This window comes from Larimichthys crocea, chromosome XX (genome assembly GCF_000972845.2).
Source record: "Larimichthys crocea isolate SSNF chromosome XX, L_crocea_2.0, whole genome shotgun sequence".
Lineage (NCBI taxonomy): Eukaryota > Metazoa > Chordata > Actinopteri > Sciaenidae > Larimichthys > Larimichthys crocea.
Window position 1 is genome coordinate 3,267,385 of NC_040030.1, and position 21,440 is coordinate 3,288,824.

At 44.2% G+C, this 21,440-nt stretch overlaps 1 protein-coding gene across 10 annotated transcripts in view; it reads right to left on the reverse strand.

Annotated features, from left to right (window-relative positions):
* ppfia2 (PTPRF interacting protein alpha 2) overlaps window positions 1-21,440 on the reverse strand; it is a 144,763-nt gene that overhangs the window by 27,311 nt on the left and 96,012 nt on the right. For all 10 annotated transcript variants that reach the window (XR_003461260.1, XM_019276883.2, XM_019276886.2 and 7 more), the window contains 5 exons: window positions 14,454-14,555; window positions 10,544-10,708; window positions 9,879-9,953; window positions 5,137-5,247; window positions 674-895 (listed from right to left, as the gene is read on the reverse strand). Coding sequence is in view for 9 of the 10 variants with exons in the window: in XM_019276883.2 (XP_019132428.1) it covers window positions 674-895; window positions 5,137-5,247; window positions 9,879-9,953; window positions 10,544-10,708; window positions 14,454-14,555 (675 nt within the window). In the remaining variant the exon portion in view is untranslated. The remainder of the gene's footprint in view (window positions 1-673; window positions 896-5,136; window positions 5,248-9,878; window positions 9,954-10,543; window positions 10,709-14,453; window positions 14,556-21,440) is intronic.

Here is a 21,440-nt window from a genome sequence, read left to right on the forward strand (position 1 = left end):
TCCTGCATGATACAAACCCATGTAAGCTCATGTGGTTTTCAAAACCACACACACACACACACACACATGCACACACACAAAAATAAGTCACTGAAGAGAGCTGAATAAACTGCAGCTCCCAGAGGAGGCAGAGCCGGGTAATAACACAGGGGCCGGTCCGATAAGGCCACGTTTTGCCAGACCGTGATCGCCGGCTCTGCCTGCATTGTTAGCGATCTCGAGCGAAGGGCCACAGGGGATCAGCTCACACTCATTTCCATTCACCTCACACAGACGTACACTCGAATAGGTTTATGATTGGTGCTGTTAATTGCCAGTTTAACTCGCAAATATTCTCCAGGAGAGCGGCTTTTAACAAGCTGCTTCTGTGATTTACATCTCGACGCTCCGCCATCAAATAGTGTTTAAGGCACAAACAATGGCAGATGTGGAGACAGCTGGAGTTTTTTTTTATTTTTATAATGTTAAGTGTGTGTCCTTGAGAAGTGTTTATGTAACCTGCTGGTGTCTGTCTGTTTGCATGACACGGCCTACAGTATATTTTATAGGATTCATCTGCTTGTGTGTGATTGTTTGAGGAAGACACATTGTCTTTGATGTCTCTCTTGCTACTGTTATTCCCCTTATAAATGTGTGTGTGTGTGTGTGTGTGTGTGTGTGTGTGTGCTGTAACCTCTTTGATGTCCCTCTGGTACTTGTTGTTCATCTCCTCTGATTTGATGAGGTCCTTGCGGGCAGTCTCCAGCTCCTGCTCCACCTCGGAGACCCGGGAGGAGAGGGAGGACATGCGCTCCTTCATCTGCGCCAGCTCGTAGTTCTGCTTCTCCAGCAGGTCCTGCAGCTCCACCACCTGGCTCGCCTCGTGGGCCGACTCCAGAGAGCCGTTGGACAGACGCTGAGGGGGGGGGGGGGGGTAAGAGACGAGCGAAGAAAAGGATGAGGAACTTTAGCCTCGGTCGGAGAGAACCGAAATAAACTTCACATGTCTTGAAAGGAGGAGAGCAAAGGGATGGATCTCAGGGATGTTGCTATAGTTATGTGCGGTCATGAATATTGATGAAACAAACGAGATGCAGCACATTAAGTTGCATTACAGTTAATTTTTTTGTCCAGGTTTTAATAAAGACACAATGTGTTAGAGCGCTTTAAAGGTGTTTTTAAGTAGATTGTGTTACCTTTGGACGGACGCACGCTAGCTGTTTCCCCCCGTTTTCAGTCTTTGTGCTAAGCTAAGCTAAGTGGTACCAAACTTCTTACTTAACTTTAGGCAAGAAAGCAAATGAGTGTTAGAAATTAGGATTATATTGGGGTGCAGATGTTTTAACTCTTATAGAGAGTGTGTGTGTTCTGTTTTTTGCATGTCTCGTCCACTCTCCTTATCTGGCCTGTGTTTACTGAGGCTGGTAGGGAGAGATGATTATAAAAAGAGAAACAGGTTAGGGAAGTGTCATTTTGGACAAGAAACATAATGTTCATTACTGAGAAGAAAACCAAAAAAAGGAAATTATCAGTGGGGAGGTGTCCGAGACAGCTCATTTTAAGAAAAATGTATAAGAACCAACTGTTAGAGCTCCTCGAGGAGCCTTTTCTCTGTAATCCATTTTGTGTGTTGCACTGTTAAACGCTCCTTCTTGTACAAGAATAATAAATTCAACTTAAACTTTCATACTTAAACTTTGATACTTTGAACCTGGAACCAACTGTTAGAGCTCCTCGAGGAGCCTTTTCTCTGTAATCCATTCTGTGTGTTGCACTGTTAAACACTCTTTTTTGTACAAGAATAATAAATTCAACTTAAACTTTGATACTTAAACTTTAATACTTTGAACCTGGAACCAACTGTTAGAGCTCCTCGAGGAGCCTTTTCTCTGTAACCCCTTTTGTGTGTTGCACTGTTAAACGCCCCTTCTTGTACAAGAATAATAAATTTAACTTAAACTTTCATACTTAAACTTTGATACTTTGAACCTAGAACCAACAGTTAGAGCTCCTTGAGGAGCCTTTTCTCTGTAACCCCTTTTGTGTGTTGCACTGTTAAACGCTCCTTCTTGTACAAGAATAATAAATTCAACTAAAACTTTGATACTTTGAATCCAGTCTTTCTTTTTCAAGGGTTCTTCTTTAAAAATTCCCATAACAGGGACTGGAGGTAAAAATAATAATAGGAAATGACACAAACAGAAATTTGATTGAAGCATGCAGAAAAATTAGAAATTCAAAATTATTTTCTGACTTCGTGTCATGTCCTTGGCTTCCTGTGGCGTTTTTAAAAGCGATCCTTGAGAAATCAGTCTCGCTCCCACTTCAGATACCAATTCTTCTTTCAAGAGTTGCACGTATTAGCGGTCTAATAAATTTCAAGTTCAGGAGCTCGAGGCTTTGGCGTCTTGCCTGCTTTGATTTTGGATGGTGACAAAAGATCGTGTGACTGAGAATCACTCCAGACCCCGTTGGAAAAATTGCTTTGACACTCGCATTAGTAATATGATTAGGTTTCGTTGAGTTCTCCGTCTGTGCGGCTCCCCGTGAGGTAGATTAATGAGGGGGATGCCAGAGATGCAGCGAGGTTTGGAGCCAGGAATAACTCATCAGAAAACAACTTTATTACCAGCGCTAAACAACGCACTTCCTCTGACAGCGCTTTTAAATAACAAAGCTTCCTCTTTATGTTCAAATGCAATCGCAAGTGGACGTGACAACTGAGGAAAAGCAGCGTCTTTATCCTCCATCTCTCTCCATCTCTCTGCTGCATCAGGCCCAACTGCCCGTCCTCGGCCATCCATCTGTGAGGACAAACCTAATTGGGCCTCTCCACCTGCTGCCTGTGATCAATGATTCACCCGAGCAGGGAACAAGACCCACTAAATCACACCACTGATTTTAATACCCGTCATAAAAATGACTAATTTTAAAGGGTTTAGCGCTACAGTCCCACAGACGATACATTATTCCACTGGAGCTCCTGTTATTGGGCTTGTAACCTGTTTTTTAAGTTTGAATGCCAGATGTCTTTCATTTATTTATTTTCACATCCGCATGAGCAGACACATTTCCTTCACTCCTCTACCATAGCTAGGTTTGGGATCTATCTGCTCAGGTTTTGAGATACCTGCCTCGACATCCATGCTAATGAAATGAGGTGAGTCCATTTCTGTTTGTGGTTCTTGTATTTTTACCAAATAATTCCTCTGAAAATTGTTCACATTGTGGCTTCTCTGCCATAGCAAAGACATTATTTATAGAAAGACACATTGTTCTATTTTTGATGTGGTAAGCAATTTATGTTATACTCGAGAGGATTCATTTGTCATGTAAGAAAAAAATGTGCGTCTGAATCAGAAAAAGCAAACATTCTAGTTGTTAGCAGAAGAAATGGGAAATTTCTAATGGCTCCAATGTAGAACTACAACAAACTGGAGCCAGGATGGCCGTCCCTGCTGCTGCCAGTGTAAAGTAAGAATAAATGTGTGTTCTGAGTTTGTCAGACCAAAGAATAAAGTGTTATTAACCACCCAGCTAAATTTGAATGATTAAAAATATCGACAACTTTATGAAAGTCGGTGTCAAAATCAGGTAAAAATGAATTCTCAGCTCCAGGACTGTGGGGACGTGTCAGATGAGTTCAGAAAATGAACATGACTAACTTTAAAACGCTCTGAGCTGAGATGAATTCATCTCTATCTCTCTTGCTCTTGCATAATTTTGTGGGCGGTCCTTAAAGGGTGGCTCGATGACACGCTGAGGCCACCCTTTAAGGACCGCCCACAAAATCCTGAGACTGAAAACTGGTGAAATTCAGAACACGTATTTATTCTTACTTAAAGATGGAAAAGTTCTGACATGTCTTATTTTGTTACATCACAAAAACACGGGTGTGCAGACTTTTTATATCCACTTTAGTTAATTACCACTACAAATATAAAGTACCCAACACAATAAAACCTTTTTGGAATAATCTACTGTATAGTTCTCAAAAATGCTGCTTCCATTCCTCCCTAAAATTTGTTTTATATATCGATCTTTTACAAAAAGTAACCCAGGTCCAAAGCATGTTAGTGAATCTCTGTATAGGAGCAGTCTGCATTAGCTGTTTATCAGGCAGATCCAGACCTCTGCTAAAGGTGAGAGAGCTCCCCAGGATGCACTTCAAGAGCTGCTCTTCCTTTCTCTCTCTCTCTGGACGCCTTCCTCCCCTCGAGCTGACCTCTTCCCACCTGTCACATTAACGACAACCAAGGGACACGTGCAGAAGATCCTTCGTTCCAAGAAGATCCTGCAGATCAAGGGTTGTCATTCACCCTTCAGCGCGTCCGTCCGTCAGTCCCTGTGACATTGAATAAGTCGCCCACGCTCTCACCTCCGTGCATTTTAGCAGTTAACGCACGTACGCCATTTTCTTTCGCGGGCACAAATGGAAACACACGTTTATGGTTACTCCTTTTATCTTCACAAAACAGCGTGGGCCCTCCTCATTAGCTCATCCTTCGTCTTTTCACTCCTGCCTGACATCCCACCCCCCACCCCCCAACTCCAACTGCAGCACACCACAGCCAAGTAATAGAGTCCACATTTATCTGGCCAGGTATCCTCTGTAAGAAGCCGATGCTGCTGTCTGCATGTAAAAAAGGATTTCACAGGTTCTGCTTTTAGGTTGTTTCGGGGTCCGTTCTGTATGATCTAGGTGCAGTTATGCCTCTCTGTCTTTAAATTAATAATCAGAAGGGTCATTTGTATTCAGCTATGCGGGTCCATGTGCGCTCCTGCATAATGGTGGAGGTCACGGCGAGAGCTCTCACCTGACTGTGGGTCACCTTCAGAACAGCAGAGCTAAACGTATGATCGAAACCTTTAAATAACATCATGAAAACACGAGTGCAATGCCGACAATTAAAACACAGACAGGTAGACGGAAGATACATGACAGCTCAGAGCTTAAAGGAAAAGGTAAATGAAACAGTATTTAGACCATGTAGGGAGAAGTTTGGCCCATGTTGTGGTAAATTGTTTTATTCCAAGCTTGTGCAGCTCCCGTTTCCATTTTGCAGCTAGTAGAAGGTTATAACATTTAAAAAAAACTGGTGTGTCCATTCATATGTTTAAAAATGAAAATTACATTTTAACGTTGAGGAGGCTCACCTTGCCATGGACCTTCTGTTGAGCTTCGCTGCCTTCCAGTATGTCCTCTCCACCCTCTCCGGAAGCCACTTTTCTCTGAATGTGAGCATTTTGTTCCCGTAAGGCCACGATCTGCAGGACGGAACAGAAACAATGTCACGACATCTGCATAGAAACTGTTGGAAGTTTGAAGAGAGCTGAGATGACGATCAGGCTTTAAAACAGTTTTAATAATGCATCATTGCTTTATTCCTTCAAATGTGGCTTTGCAACACAAAGAGAACCTGTTCTGCTCTTATGTAATGGTAGTAAATTACAGTTTGTCCCTCTGGAGGAATTTATGGAACATGGCTTCAACCAAGATGACGCTGGAAGCACTTGAGCGCTGATACAATCACTATAATTATCATGTTCCGCGGACCTCGTGTCTCGTTTCACTACCTTAAGCTACTGTCCTAAAGTCATAATCCTGTCAGGATGCTGACCGACAACAACAATAATTAGGTTTTTCTTTGACAGACACCATGTGATTATCACTCTCCTCGCGACGGGGAAAGAGAAATGTAGACGGCACGCTCGGCTGCTGCTTGTCATAAACAACGTGAAGCCCTCGAGACTCTGCGGTGCCTCGGGTACTTTCCAAAACCTGAAACTCGTGACAGTGAGATAATAATTTCAAGCACACACACACAGACTGACCTACCAACTTCTTGTGAAACTCCCTTTTTTAATGTGATTACTCAGAGTTTTGGAAAACGCTGCAGTAATCTGGCCAATCACAGCTACAGCGTGAGCTCCACCACAGGTCTGCCAAGCCTCTCCTGGAAGGATCCTGGTTGGTGGAGTTGGGCAATGAGGAAGATTCATTTCACCTGGACTGTCAGCGTGAGTACTCTCCATTTCTTACGTCTTACTGGTCCAACCTTGATCCAGGTTGTGTTGAAAACACAACAAAAAGAGCCATCACCTCTGAAGGAATGTCCAAGTTTTTGCTCCTATTTTTCTATTGACTATGATAGAATTGTATTCACCAGAGGAATCATGGGAGTAGTCAAGACGTTTACAAGCCAACAGTTCAGCCAAAACTGGGGTCTTGTTCACGAGCGATGGGAAAATGGAACGTGAGATGGATCGGCGGTTTGGTGTGGCACATCTGCAGTACTGCGGACCGTTGTGGGGGAAGAGGAAGCTGAGGTGGATGGCAAAGCTCTCATCTAAGTTCTAACCCTCACCGATGGTCATGAGCTTTTGGGTAGTGACTGAAAGAATGAGATCGTGGTTACAAATGAGCTTCCTCTGCCGGAGACATAGGGTGAGGAGCTCGAATATCCAAAAGGGAGTAGAGCCGCTGCTTCCTTCTGAGATGGTTCGGGCATCTGATCACGATGGCCCCTGGGCGCCTCCCTTTGGAGGGCACGTCCAACTAGGAGGAGACCCCGGGGCAGACCCAGAACCCGCTGGAGGGACTACACAGCTCATTTTGCATGGGAACGCCTCAGGATCCCCCTGGAGGAGCTGGAACGTGTTGATGGGGAGAAGGACATCTCGAGCGACCCCTACTAAACCCAGATAAGCGAAAGAGAATGGATGGATGGATGGATGGATGGGTACGGCTCCCTACACAAAGAAGTGCAGCAACAACCAAAGTCGATTGCATTACATGATCCGTGTTGTTGGCGTGAAGCTGGCTCATCACGATATAATCTACAGCATTCACACAGTCTGCTGATGATGAAGTTACTTGAAGGTCGTCCTTGTTCAGAACAAACAGGCGGAGGGATGTTTGAAAAACGAAGAGAGAAAATGACATTTCTCCCAGCGATGGATATTTGCTTGGAGTGAAAGCCTCGAGACAATCATTAACACCGCCGTCGATAAAACAAACAATTCCCTCCGGTGACGTTGACGTGCTCAGGTTGCAGCTCAAACCGTGACAGTCAGCTGATGTCAGGACACACAGACTACAGAGCGTGTCTCTGTTCATTATTTTTAACGAGGGCATAATTACGCCGCTGTGCGTTTCTGTACAAGCATTCTGAGATTGTCTGTAATTTCTCCAGCTCAGGAGATCAAACACTAACACCACCCATGACATAAAGGAACAACAAACGACGAATGCAGCGCTACAGATGCATCGGAAATTACGGAAAAGGGGGAGAGAAGTTTTCCAGATGCAAAAAAAGAACATGCCGCCTATTATTTCTTTTTGATGTTGTTGATCTACCTCTCATCAAAGGCGAGACATCTGACGGTGAGTCAGAAAAAAGAGAGAGAGCACGAGATGGGCCTGCATCACGGTTTCCTTATCTTCCTTTAGCACTTCTTTTAGCGGCGGATGAAGAGGACTGTCAGAGGTAATGCGATGAAGGAGAAACCGGGAGTTCTTCCAGGATAAAAGATTGATTTTGTCAAGGTGAGGGCTGCACGGGGGGCATGCAAGTGTCTCTGGGGCAATGCGCTTAGATTACAATCAATCACATGCTTTGTGCAAACATACAGCACGTATATATATTTATACATGGAGAATAGGCAGAATAGAAAAAGGAGCATGTCTCCTCTGACGATAATTAAGCCCGTGAAGTCTTCTTTTCCTCAACAAGTGGTGACATCTGGCAGATTTGAACCTATTTCACAATTAGATTTGTGCTTGATCCTGCATAAACAGAAAATTTAACCACCCAACTAAGTTTGATCGGAGATATTTTTTCAATTTGCTGTTTTTCTTTTGGCTCCACACTCAGGAGCCAGGACTCGCATTTCTGGGCAGCAGTCAGGGATCGAATCTGATGACAGTTGTTTGCTCATGTTGACGGTCCACTGTCAGTCAAACTTTTGAGCAGTTCTGTCCTGAACTTTGTGCTTATTTTATCAGGAATATTTTATATTACGGAGTTTAGAACAACAGATAAACAGATAAACAGCCCTAAGTCAGCTGGGACGGGCTCCAGTCCCAACACCGCGACCCTGATGAGGATTTGTTCAGACTCGAGCTCGGCTTCTTGCTGTTGGACTAGTAATGTTGCAATGTTTGGTTGTTAATAGTCGCTCGTTGACTGATCATAAGCGATGTAATCACCACAAATACAGCTGTCCATATTTACCACAGCGGTGTTACAGAGGGGCACTCGAACTGTGGGTGCAAATTAGCTGTGGCGGTACATTGAACGTGTCACAGTGTTGATTAACGTCCGCGTTTCCCTATAAATAACGATTCAACACAATCTAGGATTACAGTTTGTTCCATAACAGCAATTTGCAATCAGCAGCAGTAATCAGTGCGCGGCCACTTAAACACCTGTGACCACGCGAGGTCAAAGGTCGGTGATTTCATCAGGCGGCGGGGCCGTGTTGTCTGAAGCCCCCGCGGGGGGGAGAAGGAGCTCATATCAGACCTCTATCACAAATCAATTACCGGCTCCCAGGCTCCAGGTTCTGCCCGCCTCCCTGGAGCCTCTGAGGCGTGGACACTTTTAAGGTTTAACCGCCTCGAGGTCCGATCACTCATCCGTCCGCCAAGTGTAGCGTTAACCATTTATGAGGGACGGCCTCACGGATGTACTGCACTCTCTCTTTCTAACCTTGGCTGTGCGATGTGAGAAAACTCTTCAAAGTGTTACGTCCTCCGTCGAGGTGTCTGTCAGGGGATTTTACAAAAGCTGCAAAAGAAAAAACGAAAGGCAGCGGCCACGTCTCATTATTTCACTCTGCTCACATCCTCAGACTCCATCATCTACTCTCCATCCGAACACATCGTCTCAGCTCGCCTGTGAAGCTCTGCCTTCCCCCTCTTCTCGTCTCCACACCTTGTCACATGTGCTCTGACCAACTACACCCCGGCACTCTCATTAACTCACCTCCACACACACACACACACACACACACACACACACACACACACACACACACACACACACACACACACATACATCCTGCCATCCTTATTTCTGTCTTCTGCCTCTCGTTGCTCTTTTTGCATTTCCTCTCCGACCTGTCTGTCCGTCCTTCCTCCCACCCACTCCACCAACTCCTCCATCCAACCCTACTCTCTCTTTCTGCATTTCACTCTTCCTCTCCTCTCCTTAGCGACTTTTATTCTAGGTTGGAGTGTCAGACTGGCATGTCTGACAGGCTGTGAAGTGCCAGCCTGAGGGTTTTTTTTTTTCCCCCTCAGCTGGAACAAGACCATCTGACCAAGTGCAAGAGCTGCTCTGGCACTTGAGGACCCGGGTGGGGGTGAGAAGGAGTTCGGCCACCATGGCAGAAGTCGACACTCTTCTGTCTGTCAGTGCTGTGCCTCAGTCACTCGTGTGCACAGCGTGTTAGGGAGAGTGAAGCCTGCAGAGCCTGCTCGGGTTGTTTCTGGGTGTTTGAGTTGATGCATAATTCAGGACACAGATCTCAGGTACATGCAGGTGGATGCTTTCAAATCTGTATTATTATTCTTTCACCAAGTCCTTCGGCAACTCGCTACTCCCACATACTTTGTCCTATTCAGATATCACGGCGTTCAGCTCATTCAGGACGCGGTGGCTGTCGGTTTTAGTCCTTCGTACCATTCATGCTTTTTTAAAATATTCAGCTTTTTTGTTTATATTAAAATAAACGTCCTTCAAAACTTTCTACAAACCTTCAACAGCTTTCAACTTTCAGCTACAGACTTCATTTAAACTTTATTACAAATATTCGACTCAGTTTTTCAGCTCATCCAAAAATCATCCACAGTTTTCTAGCCTTAATTTATAGCTGTGACTGACAGCTCTTACCTCCTGATTGGCTGCTGTGAGCTCCTCCTCCAAGGCGGACACCCTCTCCAGCGACACTCGTAGTCTCTCTCTTACCTGAAATTCAAAAGCAGACCTGCGTCATGACCTGCCTGTACATCTCCTCTTTTTAAACAGGTGAACTGATGACTAGTCCTGCAGTGAAATACGCTCACAGCAGGAAAGAAGCCCACATCTCAACAACGCTTTGCAGCGGCTTCAAAGCGGCTTTCATTGCTTTTAATGCACCAGCTGCTGGGAGGAGATTCCCCTCCTACACCCTTCCTCAGAGAAACTCAAGCGCGCCTTCTTCTTCTTCTTGGATTGTCGTGGCTGCAACTGGGGCAATTACCGCCACCGCATGGGTGATCGTTCACCGCCGCTGCTGTCGCCCAACAGGACGCCAGATCTCGGAGGAGGAGGTCGATCCTGGATTAGAAGTTAGTCGAGGTCCGAGTCAGGATGAGCCACCACAGCTTTTATTAAACAGCATGCTTTAGAAATGATGGCTTTTAGAGAAGAGGATGAATGGATTACAGGGGCAGTGGTGATATCATGTGAGGAGGCAGGAGAAATGTCGTGGTTGTAGAGGCTAAAACCAACAAATGACAGGAGGAAAACACCAAGCAGAGATACAGCATACACACCGATTCCTGATACTTGCTTACCTTCTCATCTAGGGCTTTATGGTGTTCGAACAAGGACTTGAGAGCTTTGAGGACCTCGACTTCACTGGAGACACCCGAGGGTGACTGAGCCTGCCGCTTGACCACGGTCATACGGAGTGACCGCTCGTGTCTGGACACCAGGCACTCCAGATGCTCCAAGAGTAGCTGAAGAGTAAGACAAGGGGAAAAAAAAAATCACTGTTACCGTTTCATCGACATCTTCCTCACAGCATCCAAAACACAAAGTTCCCTGCACTCCCAAAACTCAGCTCCGCTTCATCTGAGCGCTGGGAGAACGAACAATGCACATGGCTCGCTCCTTGAAGACCTTGAAGACATATCAACAACATAATGAGGCTACGATGCAAAAAGAAATAATGCGATCTAAGGATGAATGCCTCTTCAGGCTCAAACAGAGAAAGTTGCGAGTCTGAAGAAACAGGCGAAAAACGCCAGTCATCTCGTGCATTACATTTAATTAACAGTTTGATTTATTTTAATCATCCACAGTTACAAACTGTTACATTCCCATTTATTCATGTCACTGGAGACACGGCTTAAACTATCCTAACAGGTGCGTGTTAAGAAAATGAAGTGCATTTTGTTTTTTATGGAAATTTTTTCGTCTTACAGGTACGAAACATGGAGGAAAATCTACGACTAAAGTAACTCTAATCCTTCCAGCAGTGCACTAAAATGGATTATGTTAATCTGGGTTGCTAGGTAGCATGTCAAGTGTGCCAGCAGAGAGCTTCACAAGGACAGCCAGCGCGAGACGAGATGCAGAGAGCTCACACTTCAGGCTGAGCGACACGACAACTGGGAGTAAACAAGCGAGCGGGATGTGACTGGGAGACGGCGAACACCAGTTCGGCTCGCAGAGATAAAGACGTTATTCATTACGGCCTTTGTGCTACATTGGGAGATAAGTGTACAATCGTCGGCTTTCATCTGCTTGGTCATGGAAACACTGCGGCGGTTTCAGGCCGATGCACATCTCCAACACTTCATTCCCGCTCGGAAGTTGTCCAAGGACATAATATTATATCCCCCAAGATAATGATCTGCTTAGAGGGTGAAGTACCAGCTCAAAATGAAATCTCCCCCATTCTTTCCCAGAAACGCCTCCCTGGCTACATCCTTGACATACCTTCGCTTCACTAGTCTAAACACCCCACGCCCCCCTTGCTGAAGGCGGCCCAACAGGCTGCATCTGGATTAAATATATTCCGTGGTTAACCACTGGTTAGAAAATCAAGATGGGACTTGGTATCGCTGAATTACAAAGCTCTACAAAGGAGCGTTACACAGCGAGGACGATATTTAATCAGGAAGAACAGTGGGAACTATTTTTTCAAGCAAGAAAACAGAACATGCAGTACACGGGGATCTAATGAGAGGCTGGATGACAACCTGATCAGTGTATTCTGTTAGAGATTCACCTTCATGTCAGAGATACAAGAGGCATCACATCGCAGGAGGAAATACAGATGCTTATTTGTTTTGATCTCTGAATTAAGTAGTGCAAAGTGCACGGCTTAGCATCCTGCAGAACGGAAATGTTGCAGATGCAAGTTATATTCACTTTAATGTGACGGAAGCATGTCGTATATGAAAAGAAATACACTTACTGTATTCACTTTCTCGCTCAAATTGGTCTATTGGCTGCCTTTTAGCATGTTCTATCTCATTTCTTTAAGATGTACAAACATCTAAGTGTAAAAATATGAAGCTGCATTGTGAAAAGGAGTTATGTGCCGATCTTTCCCCTGTTTTTAGCCTTCGTGTTAAACTGACATAACAGTAGTGTAATCTTCTCATTTAACTCTTTGAGGAACTCCCTCTCTGTTCGCTGGGCCATATTTACTTTAAGTATCAGCCTTGACGACAACACTGTGTCTCTTTTATTTCTGCACACATCTTAAAAATACAACGATAATGCATTGCAGAAGAAACCATTTGAATTCGAATCACCATCTGGGCATATGCTTAAAGAACGAGCGCGCCCTCTTTTACCCTTTTATGGAAGCTAGAAGGAGGTGTGCTTCATTCTGATTGGACTGGATGATTGAATAGGTGGGAAAACAGTTATGTTAGGTAAATAATAATAATGTAAATAATGTAAATAATGTTGTTCATTTCATTGATTATTTTTGAATGTACACTATTTTTAGAATTTAATCTGTTTGTTGCTACAAGCAAATCAAAGAAATGATGTTTTTATTGTTTTCTTGTTAATTCTTCCTTCCACAGTTCCACTCTGATTGGCTGGTTTGAACCGGAGAGAAGGCCTATCAGAGCATGGATGTGTGAGAATAGCTGGGGTTGGAGTTTCGTATGCAGAATCAGCTGATTGCATAAAAGTCGACCTGTTTTTCTGCACACCTCCTGATGCTTTTGTTCTTCTTCACAAGAAAGCACGCTGAGCTCTTGTCCAAAAGTGCATGTTGAACTATATTCCTTTAACATTTAACAATATTCCTCCATATATGGCTGCCAAATAAAGAACAAAAGCAAGAAAAAGAACCATCCCTGATCCAGATCTAATTGACAACAGGAAGCATCCAGCATCTGGTTTGTATCTGTTTCTATGGAGGAAAAACACAAACTTTAGCAGAACCAGGGACACAATATTAATATATTTCATCCCCTCTTGATTCCCTTTGCAAAATGAATGCATCTGCAGGACGGCAAAGTGAAGTGTGCACACATGCAAAAAGACCCCATGCAGACCCCATGCTGTGGTTGAAAGGAGACCGAGCGTCGTCTCTTCTCCTGTCTGTCCGATACGACGTCTCATCAGCAGCCATCATGTCTACATACAGTATGAGCTCACCGCTGGGTGAACCTCAGCTAATGTCTCACAGCCAGTCTCCTCCTGTTCAGTAAATACTTTGATCATTTATCTGCTCGCTCTCTCATCAGCGGTCTATATGAATTTACACGCATGTCATCTAAAAAACAACCAATAAAGCCGACTTCGTCATCGCCACAGCTGTCGTCTTCTCCTCAGTCCACCGACTGCCTGCACACGCCTTCGGAGATTTCATTACGAGCTGTAAAAACCTGTCTGCCGCAAAAAAAACAAAAGCTTAATTAAAGCTGGCCTGGTAATTGCCCGGTCGGATGATTGGAAGTGATAATAAAGTGAGAGAGCGAGAATGACTTTTGTCTGGGCCCGTTTCTTTGCACCTCGCCTCTCTCTTTTTTCTGTTTTCTCAGCCTCTGGTTGTGCTAAAATATTCTGCCTCCACCCAGAGAACGGTTGTGCGAGACTGTGAATCCACACTTAATCAGCAGTGGGATGGAAAAACAGAGTCTTATCTGTCAACAGCAGTAAGCAGACTCTGCTTTTTAAAAAAGCAAATGTTTTTATTTATTTTTATTGAAGATGCAAAAAAAATGAATAAATCGAGCTGATCCGCTAATGTCTTCACCTGGACTTTGCATGGCATCAGTGCCATTTGGACTTAGTTTCACTGTTGAGCAGCCATCCATGTGAATTAAGTGGAAAAATGTTCAGGCAGAAATGTGGCGAGCTAATGAGGTATGTCTGGGAATTGGAAACAGACAGTGCGCACGGCTGCTTCAGTGCTTCCGCTGCCTTAAAACCGTACCCAGCAGATAGCTTAAGCTTCCTCAGGATGCCGTCTATCGCACCGTGCAGTTGTTGTTGTTGTTGTTTTTTTGAAAATCTGGGGCAGGTTGAGAAACTTGCAGAGTGCAAACTTCAGGGGGGGATGAATCATCATCGTCATGAAGTTCATTTCTGGTTGAAAATGTCAGAATAATAGTTCTGACTGGCACGGGGGCGACTAAACGCTTCAGAGGATTGTCACGTTGTCACTGTCAGGATTAACCGGTGGTGGCAATGTGTAAATAATAAGCTGTGTGTCGACGTCGTGCTCACCCTGGTGTTGTTCCTCTCGGCCTTGAGCTCAGAGATCTCCTCCTCCTTCTCCAGCAGCTGCTCCCTGCAGGCGTTCAACTCCTTGGTCAGCGCCGCAAACTCCTGAGTAACAGAAAGAGGAGAGGGTCAGCGTCACGGTTAACATCACACAATGACAATGAAACAGCCCTCCATCATGACACAGTATGAAACATAAAGCAGCAGGGCCTGTTGTACTGACGTCTGAAACAGGACTGTCTGAAACAGGACTGTCTGAAACAGGACTGTCTGAAACAGGACCGTCTGAAACAGGACTGTCTGAAACAGGACTGTCTGAAACAGGACTGTCTTCATACGGCCTGCAGGCGCAGTGTCAGGTGCAGCACTGAGCGACAACACGAGGGAGCACAGAGGACGACTGTGTATCCACTGTGGAGTAGTACTACAAACATTACACTGTGGAGTAGTACTACAAACATTACACTGCAGTGTTACACTGTGGAGTAGTACTACAAACATTATACTGCAGTGTTACACTGTGGAGTAGTACTACAAACATTATACTGTGGAGTAGTACTATAAACATTACACTGTGGAGTAGTACTACAAACATTACACTGTGGAGTAGTACTATAAACATTATACTGCAGCGTTACACTGTGGAGTAGTACTACAAACATTACACTGCAGTGTTACACTGTGGAGTAGTACTACAAACATTAAACTGTGGACGACAGCTGAGACGACAGACGCAGCTGAGTCTGACCACAGCCAATTATTTATTAATTTATTAAATATGGTACTTACTACTACTACTAATACTACTACTACTGCTTCTAATACTACTGCTGCTGCTGCTGCTGCTACTACTACTGACACTGAAACTGCTATTACTAAAACTACTGATGCTACTCCTGCTGCTACTGATGATGACGATGATGGAAATAATGACAATAGTGATACAGAAGATGACTAAGCAGAACAAAGTGAAGGAGGAGGAGGTCATGTTGGAGGGAAGGAAGGAGTAGGAGCTGAAAGAAGCAGAAGAAGGCGACGAGGCAACGAGGAGGACACGTATGAGGACACGTTTTGGAAAAGCAGAGATGTTTTCAAAGCAGCTCATTTCCATTTAGGATGTTCTTGAAACACACAAACCTATCATGACTTCACCATCAGTCCATTTTTCAGCTGATGGACGCTGACAAAAGATTCAAATACTGCCTGATAACTCCGCTGGTCCTCTGCAGACACAAACCACAAACACAGGCCTCCAGAACCTGAACACACTTTTGCATCACATAAAGAATTCAGCGCTTCATGTCTGTGACAACAACGCGAGCAAACAACCGTCAGAGGAGAAGAGACAGCCCGTCGCTCAGGAAGACTTCAAACCTTTGTCCCCGTCATCGCAGTCTGAACCAAGCACAGAACAGACAGGTCTTTGCAGCGGGTCACGTCAGGCAGGTACAAAGGAATCAAACAGAGTCTCAGTGTGACTTTGATTCAGAAGCACTTGACACAATAAACAGCATGCCCTGTGTTTGAGGTGAGAATACAAAGGGGGAAATGTTTGAGCATTTAGTGTCGCAGGAACTTAGACAGTCGTAGATGCAATACTCTCATAGTCTTGCTTTATGTGGGACGTTACACATCACTAACTTCTTCACTGATTTTGGTCAAAATGGATCATATTTTACAGAGAAATGTTTTCTGGCTGCTCCACCTAAACTTTGAATTTCCCGATGGACGAAAAGCTTCACTTTTTGGCATTTACAGTGTCAGCAAAGGAGCTTTGGACTGCCAGGAAAAGGAGGAGGAGGTGAGGAGGGAGCCAGTGGGGAATGCTCATGGGGAGTGGAGCCGGTGTCGTGCCAGAACCTGAGCTGGCAATGCAAACACGGTAACTGGCCTCAGCGGCTTTTTCTGGTATTTTATAGACCAAACAATTAATCAACACATACATGAATGCATGACAAATTAGTCCCTAATGAACTATGAACTATTAAAACTTTATAACAACGTGCTTTACATAAAGCGAAGATAAAACAATAAATCAATTCTCAACAGCTGTCAGATAAACTAGTGATCTGTCTATCTGAGCACACATTGTAATTCAGAGTCTGTACCATCTGCCCTTCAGGAGACAAGCACAATAACTCAGACAAACTCCAGGGACCGTGGCAAGAATGTGTCTCATAGATACAGTAGCACAACAAATCCATACAGAACTTATAGAATCCTCCACACAACAACACCGGAAAACTCTTCACTTACGTGATCAAAAACTAGATCTTAGGTGCAATATCAACGAAGCATCTCTCTTTCCTCATGGGGATGAATGATGTGAAATGACAGAGCTGCAGGCTTTGGTCGTATCTGAACTCCCACGAGTAACAAAAGCAAAAGACGAGTAATCTGTAATGTTCAAGATCAGCTCAGCTAATGTCCAAGTGCAACTTTTAAACCCATCAGGGTCATTGTTGTGGGAAATGTTTGTGTCCTGTTGTCTTAAATAAATCGTCACGTGTGTGTTCGCGTGATCGCGATTTAATTATCTCATAATGAATGAGCATTATGTGGTGCTCATGTCAGTTTATTATTACATACAGTTAGTAGTAAGGTTGTGTTTCTAATGTTCTGTCCAGGTGCAGAATATTAAAACAGATCTCCATCACATCATCCTGATGTTGTTTGTGAGTAATATTAACTTTTATGATGCTTAAAATGGAAAGGAGAACACTGGAGAACAGTTTTTAGCTGGTAAAACTTCATACTGTTGAAACCAAACAGACAAAACTGGTCACCTAAAGCCGAAAATCCAAAGATTAAACCGTCAGGAGAAATGTGTCTGTTGTATACGGAGGCCTGCTGAGTTAACAACTAGATTATCTACAGAAGAAGATCAGGTCAACTGTCACGACCTAGCTGTTGTTACTATAGCAACAGGGGATGAGGGTGGGAATAAAGTGTCGGCATGGTAACCAAGCCATCTCTATATAGAGAGAGAGTCCATAATGGACCAACACAACAGAAGAAAAATTGTATTTGGTTTTTCTAAAACGTATGACATAAATAAAAAAGTGTTCATTGATCATGACACTATAATTCTGTGTTTTTAATTCGTGAAGCTCTCGTGTCGTTGCAGAGTTACACAGCACCTCTTTGCCTCACTGCGTTTTCCAAACTTGGTATTGCGCAGCACAAAAAAAAAGAAGCTTAGAGCTCATAAATCTGCGTCCCAGAGGATTGTAGCTAATCACAGTCACCTCCTCTTAAGAAAGAAAAAAGCCCTTCTGCAAATTGCATCATTTGCTTTAATGCTTGTGAGACCCAAAAATCCCCCCCACCCGCTCGTGCTCCGACAGGGCTGGTAGACTTCAACTTCCTCTGCAACAGTGCATGGTACTCTCTCTCTCTCTCTCTGGAGCAATCCTGTCTCTTACAGCCGAATTAAAGGCTACGACCCGAGGGGCGAGGACATGCCGCTTGCTAAAGGCCACACTGGCAGGACCTTGACAGATTATGAGCTCCGCCCGAAACAACATTTCACGGCAGCTTCCACTAGTCGAGTTATCTCTCCATCGCGCCTCCGCTGAGGTTGTGATGCTGGTTTTACAGCCGCCGTCCTCACGCCGACACCCGCTTTAATTAACTTCTCCATGTTCTGTCAACTAGTCAAGTGTGTGATCGAGCCAAATGTGGTACAAACGCATTAATTAAACACACGCTGAGTCAGAGAGGGAGTGTTCAGATTTTAAAAATAATCAAAGAGCATGGCCAATGAACCAAGCGAAGGTTTAAAGAGCGACTAGGTAATGACATTCAACAGCTATTTGCAGGTAATAAATGAACAAATAAAGGGAACAGAGGTTGCAAAGCATTTCAACATTAAAGTTACATAATTTGGTCGAGTGTCGAGTTAAAGCTACAGCAGCAGAGCCAGGAGACTATTAGTTTCACTTATATACCGTATTTTCCGGACTATAGAGCGCACCTGGATATAAGCCACCCACTAAGTTTAAAAAAATATAAAAAATTTACATATATAAGCCACACCGGACTATAAGCCGCCGATATTAGATATTTACTGGATACACAGAAAGATTTTGCACCGTAAATGTTTATTTATATTCCCGCTGCCGTCTCCAACGTCTCACCATGGATTCATTAACGCCAAGCTTACATGCAGCTCTGGATAGCCAGATTGATGGCCTTCAACTTAAAAGCTGCATCATACGAACTTCTTCGTGTGCTTTTCCGTGATGAGGGGGTGAAAATAATTCGCTGTTAATAATTCATCGTGCGTGTTGTGTTGCATGTGCTAAATAAAAACTAGCCTGTTCTTTGCACTGACTTCCCCTGTCTGTCTCATTTTTGCACTTCGCGGCGGCTGAAGAAAAATCAATAGAAAAGCTGCATCTTTGTATAAGCCGCATGGTTCAAAGCGTGGGGAAAAAAGCAGCAGCTTATACGGTACCTACTTGCAACTTTACAGCTCACTTATTGAAACGTTAACGCACAATTAACATATCTTTTTGTTGAATTGGTAAATAAAAATGACAGTATGATTTTTGTACTTCAATTAAAAGCTAGCTGGATCTTTCACTGGCAACCAGGTCTTACAGCGTTTGCATGAAATATATTCACGACACCAAATTATAATAAGAATTCATTCAAGTCTGATCAATTTTACTCGTTTTTAATAGTCAAATAATCGCACTGTGTTTGTCTGCGTTTCCGTAATCTCTACACACAAACATGAATATCGCAATAACAAAAACAATACGGAGGTGTGACACGCTCAGCCAGAGTTGCTTACAGTGTATCCTGGCCACGCCGCATTATGCACAACACCGAGAATGCAGCAAATGAAAGTTTGTTTGCATTCAGCTGTGTTTATCTTGCTCCATCTCTCAAGGAAAAAAACACAACCTGGTGAGAATTTGTATTCCCAGGAAACGCTGCCTCCAGGCGATGCTCTCATAAATAGGCTGAAAATGGGATGGGTCTGCAGAAAGATATATTTATAGAGAGAGAGAGAGGGAGAGAGGGAGAGAGGCGAGTGGCCGAATGCACTGCGGTGGAAACACGACTCAGTGAGCACAGAGAGGAGAAGGAGTCCTAGCACATAAATAAAAAGGTGAAAGATTCGCATGCTTGCGTGACGGAGCATCTTCAACGCATCAGCTAAAGTGGACTTTCGCCTCCGCTGTGGTTTTTACAAGTCGGTGCTGAGGTAGCGGGGTGATTCGCAGTGATATGCACTCGCACGTACGCACAAACACATTCCCCCGGGAACGTTCAGGAACTCCCTCTGGGGGGGGGACGTGATGAGCGGCGACGACTGCCGCCCAGCTGTGAACAGCAGAGGAGTTCCCCGACATGAGCAGAGCTGCAGTTTATGGTAATTAGGAGGTTTTGATTGCTGAGTCGACTGTTAAATGAGAGACACATGGCATCTACGCAGTGCAAGCCGCAGTACGCCGCTTTCTTTCTTTTCTATCCAAGGTCGTGTCACACTTTTAATTTGCAGTCCATTCAAATAGCTGCAAAGTATATAACTCCACTTGAATGAGCGGAGGTTTTCTTTGCTCTGATCTGCACTGTTTTACCCATGACCTGCCGGACCACTACCACCTCCTTCTTCTTTTCCACACTTCTCATTACCTGGGCAAACTGCCTAGCACTGCAATATGTCAGGTAGTGTGTGTGTGTGAGTATGGAGTCTGCCTAGAAGGTGAACTCTAAATGAAATGGTGGACAAGGCTTCCTCCCAGAGTGGGCTGACTGTCGGCCAAAATTACAGCAGCAGCCAATTTTTTTATTTTTTTTTAAAAACAGAGGTGTGCTTCTGCAGGAGAGTCATGCTTCCAGGCTAAAAACAAACCCCGGCAATTGTGCATCACTCTCAGGAGAGACAGGAAAGTGGTGGTGTGATTGGCAGCATGCTGATTCACCACAGAGAGCAGCTCGGGGAGAGAGAGAGAGAGAGAGAGAGAGAGAAAAAAGCCATCAATGTGATAACACTGCCTCCATTTCTTGCAGCCAAGCCTCAGGAATCTTTGCGGAAAAAGGAACGGATGATTAGCAGTGTCATCCGAAACCAACGTGCACATTCTAGAAAAAGCCTAAAATGAGGCAAATGAGATTAAAACAGGAGTGGAGAGTGTAACCTTTACAGGAATAAATTAAAAATGAGCGCTTTGTGGACGCGTCGTGACTCTAATTTGGTGTCCTGAACAAACACTCCGGGAAAGCACCAGATAATTGGCAATAAGCGCAAAAACAGAAGCCTGGTTCGCGCTTCCTCAGTTTCTACATCTGGGTTGCAGAAAGCTTCCACCGCACTGGACGTCTTTAATATTTGATAAACAGTGTTATACAGGATTTACAGGGAGGGAGTCCAAAGGGAGGACAGGACAGAGGGTGGGTTATAAATAAATGATGAGACGAGCCTCCTGCTATCAATAAGAAAGCTGCACTTCCCACGGTTAACAAATGTCCACACGTCCAAGAGAGTGACGCTGCACTAAAGCTGGACTAATATCACTGATCGCTGTACAATCAGGGAAGATGATTTACTCCACTAACTCGTTACACAGCTCTTTAAATCTGTACATGAGGTGGAAGGAATTGGAGCCGGTGTTTGGATTTCATGCTTGTATGTCGTAAAAACGCATCAACCAACATTTACAAACCAACCGAGTATAATTTAACATCAAAGTACAGCGAGATCCAGCAGGACTGCTAAAAACGCTAAAAATCTGCCCTCTTCTCCTCGGCTGGGACCCGTTTCCCCTCCTCTTCCTCCTCTTTTGAGGGTTTTTTAATGCATAGAAGTGCCAAAGCTCAAGATCGATGATGTGAGTCGAGGTTTGTTTTTTTTGACATTGTGGGGCTACAGTTCACCATCCGTCCATCACTCATCTGTGGTGCCAAATGTATAACGTACTGTCTGCAATCAAGACTTTATTAGAGAGAGAAGGGACCTCCATTACATCAATCACA